Source organism: Eptesicus fuscus, chromosome 15, assembly GCF_027574615.1.
Source record: "Eptesicus fuscus isolate TK198812 chromosome 15, DD_ASM_mEF_20220401, whole genome shotgun sequence".
Classification (NCBI taxonomy): domain Eukaryota; kingdom Metazoa; phylum Chordata; class Mammalia; order Chiroptera; family Vespertilionidae; genus Eptesicus; species Eptesicus fuscus.
In genome coordinates this window covers 7675562-7687940 of record NC_072487.1, presented here as the reverse complement: position 1 = coordinate 7687940, position 12379 = coordinate 7675562, and the positions used below count along the sequence as shown (strand labels likewise).

General features: G+C 42.9%; 1 protein-coding gene across 10 annotated transcripts in view; it reads left to right on the top strand.

Moving 5' to 3' along the window:
• CDC14B (cell division cycle 14B) overlaps positions 1-12379 on the top strand; it is a 90557-nt gene that overhangs the window by 47721 nt on the left and 30457 nt on the right. For all 10 annotated transcript variants that reach the window (XR_008558261.1, XR_008558259.1, XR_008558260.1 and 7 more), the window contains exons 5-7: positions 2787-2863; positions 6563-6629; positions 9245-9307. Coding sequence is in view for 7 of the 10 variants with exons in the window: in XM_054727102.1 (XP_054583077.1) it covers positions 2787-2863; positions 6563-6629; positions 9245-9307 (207 nt within the window). In the remaining 3 variants the exon portion in view is untranslated. The remainder of the gene's footprint in view (positions 1-2786; positions 2864-6562; positions 6630-9244; positions 9308-12379) is intronic.

The following is a 12379-nucleotide window of genomic DNA, read 5'->3' as shown; positions in this document are numbered from 1 at the left end:
CTGGTTGATGTTTGTCTCTCATCGATGTTTCTAACTCTCTATCCCTCTTCCTTCCTCTCTGTGAAAAATCAATAAAATATATTAAAAAAAAAAAAAAGATTTGTGCCCAGCTGGCGTGGCTCAGTGGTTGAATGTCAACCTATGAATCAAGAGATCACGGTTTGATTCCTGGTCAGGGCACATGCCTGGATTGTGGGTTCAATCCCCAATGTAGGGTGTGCAGGAGGTAGCTGATCAATGATTCTCCCTCATCGTTGGTGTTTCTATCTCTCTCTCCCTCTTCTTTCCTCTCTGAAATCAGTAAAAATATATTTTAAAAAATAATTATTATACTGTTTTTCCAAATAGTAATAAATTAGAAAGTTAATTGATAGGTTGATGCTTAAAAGATGGAAGTGTGGAGTAAGTAATATATAAACAAATATAATATGTTGAATGAGATTAGATCTTGTGGTTAATTCATGATAAATTATAATCTTGTATGAGTCAGTAATAGTATACTTGAAAATTTATTTGATACTAGATAACAAAGCAGTTCTTGGAATTGAGTTATTCGTAATACCTCCTGTGGGTTCGTACACTGCTGTAGATAAATGTTAGAAATTCTGTAGAGTTAATTATAGTTTTGTATTCTTTTTAGATTAAAGGGGTGAAATAAATCATATTGAGAAACAGGCTATACATTGGGGAAATTTTCCATTTATGAGTCTTAAAACTGAAAATTGATAAAATATTATTTGGAAGCTAAGGGGACATGTCCTCTCAGTTTCAAAGATCCTTGCTGGATCTTGGATTTTTATAATTTCTCTTAGTCCAATGATATATTTATATCAGCTTTTTATCAATTATTTTAAAATTTCCTTTATATTGATTTAAGTTATGTGAATCAGAGTCCATGTATAGTGAACTAACCAAGAGTTACAATGAAACATAAGATATGGATCCGCACTTCAGAAGGCTCACCATTTACTGTGGGAACAACTCATCTATATACATATAATACATATAATAGAGAAATATGCTAATTAACTGGGACACCGTAACAGGTAGACCGGACAGGAGGAGGTTGCAAACGCAGCTTCAGGTTCAGGGGCGGGGCAGCAGGGGCCTCTGCGCACCTGCGCTGGGGCAGGGTCTGATCAGCAGCGGCCGCAGCTGCTTCAAGGGCCGGAGAGGGAGGCAGGGCCAGACCAGCAGCGGCCACAGCTGCTGTGGGGCTGGGGAGGGAGGCAGGGCCGGACTGAAGACCCGAGGGTGGGCGGTGCCGCACGATTTCGAATCGCGTGCTGGGCTCCTAGTGTATAATAAATAATGGAGATAAAACTTTTGTAACTTTTTCAGTGACTTTTTGCTACAAAGAATTTAAAGTGTAAAGCTACAATAAGCTTTAGAATGGAATCTGATATTGGTGATATATGTGCAAATATAACACTTCCAGCCTCCTCCCGCCCTCCATACAGGAACTGAAAATGCTCTGCCCTGCAGGCAGGTTCTGAGTTGGAGAAGACTTGTGCCTTCAGCCCTGGCCGCTGTGCCTCAGTTGGTTGGAGCATGGTCCCATGCGCCGAAGGGTCGTGGGTTTGATTCCTGTCGGGGTACATGCTCAGGTTTCGGGATGCATGCAGGAGGCAGATCTATTTTTCTCTCTCTCCCTCTCTAGAATCAATGAAAAGAATATCATAGGGTGAGGATTTAAAACAAAACAAAACTTGTGTCTTCAGATAGAATGAGGGTCAGGAAGTCCTAGCAACTTAAAGAGGGTGGGGTGACTTATTTAGGGGGATGCCAGTGAAATGTTCTACTCTAAGTGTCTAGAGAGGAGAAAGGGAGGATGATGGTAAAATTCTTCTGCAACACTAGAAATGAGAAGACGGTGGAATAACATCTATAAACTATTGAGGGGAAAGGACCGCAGACCAAACACTGCATAACACTGTATACGTAGTAAAAAATGCCAAGGCAGAAAACAAGACATTTTTGGAAAATGCAAGGAATACCAGCTATGGATCTCAAATGCTGAAGATTCTACTTGAAGTATTCGAGATGAAAGTTGAAGCGTAGCGTTCTCCTGAAGATAAAGGAAGCAGTTGCGGTTTTACAGGAAATGTGTACAGTATGATGAGCGGTTACATCTACTGGGTGGCGTGAATCAAAATTTTTGTTCTCCTTTTGTGCCCCTTTCCACCCATCCCCATCCCAGTCCACCCCCAGCCCCATTCCCCACACACCTCTTTACTGTCACTTCGTGGATGTTTAGGAAGCATGTGCTCTGACCTAGAAAATCTGTTTTTATTTATTTATCTAAATCACTGTAGGTCTTTGTTTGTTTGTTTTTAATTTATTTTTAGGGAGGAGGAAGGGAGGGGGAGAAACATCACCCATGTGAGAGCGGAGCATCAGCTGGCTGCCTCCTACACTCCCCCTACTGGGGCTTCAGCCTGCTACAGGCATGTGTTCTGCCTGGGAATCGAACCGGCAACCTTTCGGCACTCCGGAGGATGCCCAGCCAGCGGAGTCACACTGGCCGGGGCTAGAAAATCTGCTTTTAAATTGCTGTACTTCCTGCCGCAAACAGCTCTTTCGGAAACCTGTTGGTCACGGCTCTTATTGCAACAACAGCAACAAGCTGTGGCAGATTTAAACAAAAGAGGAGTCACTGGCAGGGCTGGGTGGCTGGGTCCTTGGGAAGGCCGGGGAACCAGGCTAGAAATGGAAGGGAGCTTGGCAGCGACAGCACTGCATCTTCATTTAGAAGTAAATTGCCCTTTTCTTCTTTTCAAATGTAGGTTATATATTTGGGGAGAACTCCAGAAGAAGCATATTCAATATTAATGTTCGGCGATACATCCTACATTCCTTTCAGGTAAATGTAAGATGATATGGTAGATTCATTTACTCAGGCCCTTGCCAGAAATACCTGGGTGCAGGGGTTTCGGGAAAAGGCTGACCTGGTAAACAGTCTTGCTAGGGCGAGGGCAGGTAACCCGGGGAGAGCTTACTCAGTAGGTACACGACTGGTATCTTGTTGTGGGGCTGCCCTGTGTATTGTAGGGTGTTCAGCAGCACCCTGGCTTCTGCCCACTAGATGCCAGTGACACCTCCGCCCCCACAACAATTGTCAAAGCTAAAAGGTGCGCAGGCGTTGCCCGATGACCCTGGCGTGTGGTGCGGGTTGCTCTGCTGAGAACCACTCCCCTTGATGGAACCGTCAGATGAGGCTCCTGACTTAGGGTACTCAAAGCTACCTCGGAGGAGTTTGGTTCCTGAGGGATTAAGAAATAAATTTTCCCACTAGTTAATTTCTGGGGTAAAAACTAACCCTTTTCTCCTGAGGACACAGCCAGCAGAGATAGTGGGTGAGGCTGCTAACGTGGCATCACTACTAGAAAAACCAGTGGCTGTGCCTCGGAGCTGCTAGATGAGCGATGCCTGTGCGTGAAGGGTGCCGTCCTCACTCTCCTCTCACACCTACTACGTGGTTGTGCTGAAGATCTCGGGGAAAAAACCTTTTTCTTTAAATTAAATTAAGTTCTGAAAGTGTTTCTACCTGTTTACAAAATATTTGACTTAACTATATAATCTAAATGCTTATATGGTGCTGAATGTGTAGTGAATGTGTGAAATAATTTTACCTGTTGCCTGCTGTATGGATAATCTCAAATATCGCATTATTCTTCCACTCAGAAATCCGTAGGTTTAGGATTGTTGCATAAACCTCAGATGCCCGATTTTGAAGGTGTGGGCTTCCTTTTAAAATGGGAGGCTCTACCCGGTAATCCGCCTTCGCTGTGGACGAGCTTCGGGAGGGTCTCCCTCCTGTCAGGCAGCACCCCCTCCTTCAGTGGCTTTGCAGGACCAGCCACGGACTTGCTCCATGACATAGATCCGTGAGGACAGTCTGCAGTCTGTTACGACGGTGGCCTGTTGCACTCCACACTGTATGTTAGTGACTTAGTAAAGCAGAAGAATTACTCTGAACCCAGTGCCACCCCTTCTTCCGAGTGCACGCATCACCTTAAACACTCTGTTATTGGAAGGGGTAGAAAGGGGTGATTATATTTTCTAAACTGGAAAGTGCTTCATTTTTCTTCTCCACCTAAAATATAACGGCAACCATGTGCTTCCTTTAGAAAAAAATGCTTGTATTTTTAGTACCTGAGTGACAGGCACATCGATAAACAGTGATAATGGTGTTCGGTGGAGCGCTTCTTTATCCTAGCTTTTGAACGTTATATAAATGGAGTCATACAGTGTGCATTTTGGAGAGCTGGGATCTAGCTTTTTAAACGCTACCTATGAGATTGGTCCATATTGTGGCTGGTATCTGCAGCTCATTCTTTTTCTTCTTACTACATTCGTAATAGAAAGTAATGGAATAGCATTCCATTCACTGACTTTGTCACAATTTATTTACATTGTCCTTTTGATAGGTACTTGGGCTATTTGAGGTGTTGGGCTATTATGAATACAATATCCTGTGAAAGCTGTTATTCCTAAAAACTAGTACTTGACATTGTTTTGCAGTTTCTGAGCAATACTCCATTGATTTGCATCTGATTTTCCAAATTTGTTAAGTGATCATAGTGCCAAGCCCCCTCTTCCCGCCAAGGCTTGCATCCAGATCCTTAGCTGCCATGCTGCTGTTTTGAAGAAGCCTGATTGCTTGGGGGGGACAGAGGTGTTGATGAAACAGACAAGTGAACAAGGAAAGGTTCTTGTTGGCCATTCAGACAGTGCGACATGTGAGGCAGAACTGAGGCCGAGCCCAGGTGAAAGCTTGCTGGATCATCATTGACTAGAGCAAGGTTTGGCCCACAGTAGGTTCTCCAAAAATAGGCATCGAATGCAAAGACTGAATCAACATGCCTTACCTGGATCGGATAGGAGCTGTCAGTTGGTTAAGAAGATAACATCCTGGCTGAGGAGGAGACGTGACTAAAAACATCAGGATGTCACGTGACAGTTCATCCTATTTCCACTGATAATTTTGATTTTGATTTAGAGGAACTACTTCACTTTCTTAACTAGCTTCTCTTCCTAAAAACATTCCTATTTCATGAAAAATTATTTCTATGAAATAAGTATTTGTGTTGATTTTGTAGTTAGTGATCCTTAAGCTGTACATCACGATCACCTGCCCCACCCCTAGACCTTCTGACCCAGCAGGTCAGGGGAGCCCAAGACTTGATGTTTCTGACAGTTCACGTAGCACTGATGCTGCTGGCCCAGGGACCGCGCTCTGAGAATCGCTGCCGCGGGGCATTTTGCTTTTCTCCTTCCCGAATGTTGTCAATGAGCTGTTGGTAAAATGCAGGCCACTTCCAGCTTTAGAAGAGCAGCTTTTAAACTCTGAAGCTTACTCAGAGTGGCAGGTATAATAAATGTGCGCAAGCCTCGTGAAGGCCAGCGTGCACACTCCTCAGGAACTGGGGCCAGGCCAGCCAGGAACTCTGACGCTGTGGGAGCTGAGAGGGACGCCCTAACTTTTCCTCACTGTTAGCTTAATGCTGCTATGACCACCGACATTCTTAAGGTTTGTGTAAGAATTAAACAGTTTAAATGTGCAGTTTGATTTCTCAGGTTAGTAATATTACAACTAAGGCAGGCACTTGCCAGCACCAGTAGCCACCAGTAGAAGGACCGGATGTGCCATGCCGAGAGGCACGGTGGTCTGGCATGTCTAGGTTGAGCATAACTAAGTGGATTTTATCTTACTAATTCCCCATTCCCCAGAGGTGCGCTTGGTAACGGCTCCGGGTAGTGAGAAAGGAGAAGAGGGTGGCCGTGGAGGAGCGCCTTGTTTTTCTGGACAAGACCCTCAGGGGTGTGAGAGCCGTGCAGTGAGTGTTGCTGAGTGTTGGTGCAGCTGTGGCCGAGTTGACTGCAAACTGACGTTAGCACTTCCCAAGAGCAGAGCGATTCTGCTAAGCGTAGTCGGTGCCGTCATTCCTGGGGTTTTAGTGGTACTGTGTTCTTTAAGGATCAGAGAGAAGTTACCCAGTTAAATTGTTAAAAAGTGTAAAATTGTAAAAACATAATGAGAGGAGAAAAACGTTTTAGCTTGCACCTAGTATTTCAGATACTACCTTCTTTTGCCTACTTGGATGGAGGTATATACAAGTACACGTGTGCTTACACGCGCGCACACACAGGGATACATATATACAGAATAAAAAACCAGTCTTTCCTGGTAACAGGTTGGTACTGTATTTTGTGGTATGAAGAGAGAATTCAAATATCTTGCCCTTTGGTGGTTGATGGGTAACTTGAAGCTCAACCATCAAAGCCCAAGCTGATCCAGAGAGATCTCTCACAATTTAGAAAGTGGGTTATTGATCCCTGTTTATTAAACGGTATCTACTGGAGGTGGTAGAAACGGCAGTGAAATTTATATCAGTGACTTTTATTTAAAAACCAAACAACAAATATTCTTCTCTCCCCCCACCCCCTGAGACTTGCTCTGAGTGCATGTTCGATTTTAAATTCTAGTCAGCTTTGTGTTGAGTAAATGTTCTGCAGAAAATTAACTGAGCTGCGTATTTCAATGCTCTTGGGATTTCAGAGACGCTGCCTATGGGAGCTGCAATTTCTTCATTACCCTTCTGGACTGTTTTCACGCGGTGAAGAAGGTAGGTGACTGCGGACGCCCCCACTGTTGTGCTGGAGAACGGAGCACCGCCCAGGGAAGACAGGTCTTCCCCCCAAAGACCTCCACCCATTTCTCCACTAACATGAGAAGGGCCCCCACTGGGGAAGTTTGTTCTGAATCTGAAAGCGTCTCTGCATGAGTGGAGAAGCCACTTGAGTAACAGTGGACAATCAGACAGTTAGGTAATTGGGTTCTAAATCCAGACTTTGAATGTGTTGTGACTTCAGAGAAAAACAGAATGGCAATAGATTTACTGATTCCCAACTTCTCTTGGATTTATGTGTTTGCATAAGATACATAAATAGGATTCCCACCAATCCTATTTACATGTTTATAACAGTGTCGTACACTTGGTTTTGAGTCTTCAAGCAGTCAATTTCCAATTCACAGGATCTGAATAGCCAAGTTTGTATACTAATAGCCCATTAGTTAACGTATAAAATCAAATAGGTCACTACTGAAAAGCTACTTTAAAGTAGCGCCTATGTTTTATAACCAGGCTGCTTGCTTTCTCTGGCACCAGGGGATTCCAAAAGAACAGGATCCCCTGGAGTTCGGGGCGCAGCGGACCCCGGTGGTAAGCCTCACTCCCTTGGGTGTATCTCTTGGATGTCAGGACAGCACAAGCAACTAGAACTTTAAGTCAGTAGCCTATGAATCAGTAAGCCTTCAGTGACCTCTCGAGTGTTTATGGGACTTGTGTTTTCAGAGGCAAAAGGAACCCAGCTTTACTTTCTTGTATGCTGAATTTTGGTGGGTTTTTGAGAATTTTGACAGAAATGTTGTGGATTAAGATGAGAGGACTAATTAGTATACAAAGTCAGAGATTAATTAGTATACCTTTTAATTCTTTTGGGGTTGAGTCCAGCAACTCTGGGACGGGTGCAGGTGACTGAGGCAGCCCCCCCAGGCCTCAGTTTCAGCAGGTGATGGGCTCTCTCAGGAGAGGAGGCATGGCAGGTCTACATGATCCCTCCTGACTGAGTTACAGCCCATCAGATGGACCCCAGGAAGCTGCTAATGTTGGCAGGTGCACGGTCAGGACCCTGGGCCAACCTTTTCTCATTTCCCACCACCTTTCAGAAAAGAGCAAAAAAACTTTGAGGGCCTGGGAAATGGTCTGTAACAGTGTATAGCTGTCTGTTGTTAATTCTTGCCTTAGTTTTTTTTTTTTTTTTTTAATACATTTTTATTGATTTTTAGAGAGAGAGGAAAGGAGAGGGATAGAGAGAGAGAGAACATCGATGAGAGAGAAATTTCATGGATCAGCTGCCTCCTGCACGCCCCCTACTGGGGATTGAGCCTGAAACCTGGGAGTCCAACGGGTGACTTTGTTTCTGGGTCGTTGCTCAACCATTGAGCCACAGTGGCCCCACTTAGTTTGTTTGTTTGTTTGTTTTTGTTTTTAGCCAGATCTAATTAGCAACTGTAAGTCAAAGATTGCACTTTTCACAATATATTTAATTTTATTGAAGTCAACAGCTTCTGATTTTTAATTTAAGCATTTGTTTGTGACTGATTTAGAATATTGTGTGCCTGAAACATTTATAAATGCTATTAGTGCTACTTCTAATGGGATCTCCTTATGAAATTCAAAGAAGAATAGAAATTTCCTATAAACTGCATTTTATTGCATCATTCTGTTAGGAACATTTCTAGTCCAAATATCATGACATATATTGAGTATTTTGAATTCAAGGAAATAAAATTCATCATGGGTTTGGTCTTGGAGCTAGCATTTAAATAACTACACTTCATAAAATGAGACCTTTTTGCTTGGTATTGTATCTTCATATTTTTTCATTTATATTTCAGTACTTTAAATTTTGAAAACTGGATTTGTAAAGTCACCCATGTTTTTTGCTGTTTTCTATTTTTTTAAATTACATTTATTGGGGTAACATTAGTTAACAAGATTACCTTGTTGATCAAGAATTCTAGCGTACATACTGTCTGGCTCAGAGAATACTTCTCTGAGGCAGCCAGCTCATCCTTGCCTCAGAGTATAGATCCTTTGCTCATTTCACATAGCATGCTCTACCCGCTGCAACCCAGAACGGAAAACTTACGTGTGGTTTTTTGTTGTTTTTAAATGAAAGAAGACATTTTGAATTTTGAATTTTAGTGTTTGATCTCTGGGCTATAGAGGAAATATTAATCTCTTAACCCAAGAGGAATTTGAAAGTGAAAATGTTTTTGAAGTGTGTGGGATTCGTTTGTGATAAACTAACCTTTCTTTCCTCTATTATTGTTTGGGGGCTATTGAGTTCGTGCATTATATTTGAAGCCTGAGTCGTGTAGATCTAATAAGAGGGATTACTTTGAAGGATTGATTTTTTTTTTTTTTTTAGCTCTGCACAGATAGGATAAGATAAAATATCAAATCTCAAAGTAAATATTGATGTACTAGTAACTAGTTAGAACTAGTTGGGAGCCTTTATAAGACATATTCCACCTCTTTAGAAAACTATTCAGTGCAACATAATCTGAATATGATAATGGTTTTTGGAGGGTGCCTCCTGATATTAGGAAATTGGATTGGAAATCATTTCTTATTTGCATCTTTGTTCTTAAAAGCTTTCCTTTGGATTTTAGGCAATGCAGTATGGCTTCTTTAATTTCAACTCATTCAGACTTGATGAATATGAACACTATGAAGTAAGTTTTCAAGTACATTGATTTTAATTCTGTTACTTATGTCTTCCTTACCGAAGTATCACTGTTTTTAAAAACACTGAACAATGGGGGTGTGTGTAGAGTATGAAAGAGTCCCGCGTGATCCTCGCACACAGCCCAGTTCCTCCTGGGCGTCTGCCCTCGGTGCTCCCTCCTTCCAGAGGGAAGGCCGTGCTCCGCGCTGTTTCCTTGGGTTCAGTTTAAACGTCTTTAGTAATGATGACTTTCATCTGGTGCCTAAATGAGACCATGTTTGTAAAACCCTTAGCATAGAACCTGATGAGATGAATAGATAGTGATGATGCATCTAACTAACCTCTGGAGAATATATTTTATCATTACCGTTTGCATGAAGTCAGGACACTTCTGCTTGTGAATTTCACAAAGTAAACACATATGGCTTAAATAAAAAAGGGAAGATTTATTGATTTTCGTAACGTAAAAAGGCCAGGAGCAAGTGTACCATCACGCATGACCAGATTCAGGTACTCACTCTCTCACCAGAAACTGTGCTGAAGGAGGCGCTGTGTCCCGGGCTGGACCTCAGGAGTAGTAATGATAGCCACCAGCCACTGTGACTCTCCTGGTTGCCAAACTCACCCAAAAAGAGTACCCAGGCTCCAGCAGGAGACCGAAGAGATCCTCTCCTTGGCCTGGCTTAGATCATATCCCTAGCTCTCAACCAGGCATATTCCCAGCAAGGGAGGGGGTAGGTAAGGGAGCATACTCACTCCCCCAGGAGCTGGAGTGCTGGGCCAGCCCCATCAACCACACAGACCAAAAGAAGAGAGTCCAGGCGGGCAAAACCATAGGTGTCCTCTATACTTTAATGCAGTGTATTTCTTTTAAAGAAAAGTAACTTGATTCTACTGTTTATCCCACCTTCCAAATAGATAACGAGTAAGATGCTGAAGGTCCTTTTCAGCCAAGAATGCTGTGGGGTCTTATCTTCTTATCCTACTACTAGAGGCCTGGTGCACGAAAATTCTTGCACTGCGCGGGGGAGGGAGGTCACTCAGCCCGCCCTGCCCCTTCTCACAGTCTGGGAGCCCTCAGGGGATGTCCTATGGGGAGCGGGCCTAAGCTGCAGTCTGGCCTCCCTCTGCAGGAGGCGACCAGGCTGATCAGGGGAAGGCACCACCCCCATCACCCCGCTGCTGCTGCCACTGCCTGCCGCCACGGCTGCGAGGCCTGAGCCCCAGGCTTCGAAGCTGCTGGGGCTCAGGCCTCACAGCCGCTGGGGCTCATGGCTGCCTGAGTCCACAGCTGTGGTGAGTCCCGGGCCTCGCAGCTGCTGTGGCTTTGTCAGGATGGACGTCTGGAAGGCGTCTGCCCTAACTAGCATATTACCCTTTTATTAGTAGAGATAGTTATCTGGAGCAGACATTGTCACTGATAATCAGTGATTTCAGACAGCATTTTATGCAGCAATATCTTGAATCCTCACATAACTGTTCTTTAACAGTTAATTTCTAATTATTTTAAGCTCTTAGGTATAACTGAACTGTTTTATTGATGAGTAGGGTTAGTAGTTATGATCAGTCATTACAGAGATACACCCAAAATGTAAAAGCAAAATGTGCGATTCCTTAGGGCACACCCTGTCTTTATTCTCTGTTAGGGCAATACATTTCTAAAGTACAATATGTATTTCATTACCACATTACACTATCGACTGCAACTTAATTATTACACTCTTCTGGTGCTTGTCCTTACAAAATTAAATATCTTTCCTAGGTAAGCAGAACTCCTAAACCAGCACTCGGTGTTCCTTCCATGCGGCACAGCGATGCCGCCGTGTGCCCCTCGGGAGTGACACGGCCTCATTGGCTTCTCTCACTAATGCAGAAATGCCGGTGCTGGCAGGGAGCAGGGTCACCACAGTGTGTTTACTTTCAGTGAAATTGCTTTGAGACACGGGGACTCTTCGGGCAGCTACAGACAAGAGCTCATAGACTGGTTTTGTTCGGTCTCCACAGTGTATTTAGAAATGTTGGGTTAGTGTTTTGTTGATTCCTTGATCCTTGATCCCTCTCTTCCTCCTCCCCTCTTTTCACCTACGATTCAATGAAATCTAACTGCAGGTTTCTTGTTAAAAACTTTCTGTTTTCACTTGAAAATCAGAATACCTGAGCAACACTTTCCTCGTTCCCATTTAGACCTGTTAGCATGGGACACGGGCTCACCAATTCTTCTCCGTGATAATTAAGTAACTTGGTTTTAGGTTATGGGCCTGTGGCCTGTGATGTCCAAGCAGCTCAGTCTATTTCTTACTTAGTCTTTGATACACATATACACACCCAGCAAAGCTAACTGATCTTATTTTTATCATTAGTTTTCTTCTGCACTCTCAAGTGTCTCCTACTTCCTGCTCAAGTCCTTGTGTAACCATTTCTATTGTTATTTAATTTGAATTCTATTTATTTTATAATAATTGTCATGGAAAGGACTTAATAACAGGAGTAAAGTGTTTTAAATTTCAGTTTTTTTCTAGAGACCTATAGTGATCTTAGTATACTTACAATTTCAAATTTCCTGGTGGTTTAGTAAAATATTTTCAGCGACCTTCTTATTAAATAGCTAGCAACATGATGCAAAGACGGTTTCTACAAATAAAAAGTAAACATCGGAAGTCCCAGAGCCTGAATAGCTACTTTTTTCTTCTTTGCTCAATGAGTCAAGATTGCTCATATTGGAAGCCAGTTAGTCATTTAGGAAAATGGGAGTTTCCAGATCACTCCTAATGGAAAAGTTTACTTTTATATTAATTAGTAGCAGCTATATGAGAATTTACTTGGATAAGATAACCGAAGTACTTAGGTATATTTTAGATAGCAGCAGTCAGTTGTTTTCTGAAGGCTGACTACCCAAGCAAAGAAACACTTAAAAGAAAGTGATTAGGACCAGAAAAAGTCAACTGACTCTTCCCTGGAATATTTAGAGCAGGCTCAAATTTAGTGTCCTGCCTCATCATTTATAAACAGCGTTTCTGCTAAAGCAAATGGATCTGAAGTTCAGCAGGCACTCAATATTGAGAAGGGGTGTGGAGAGGAG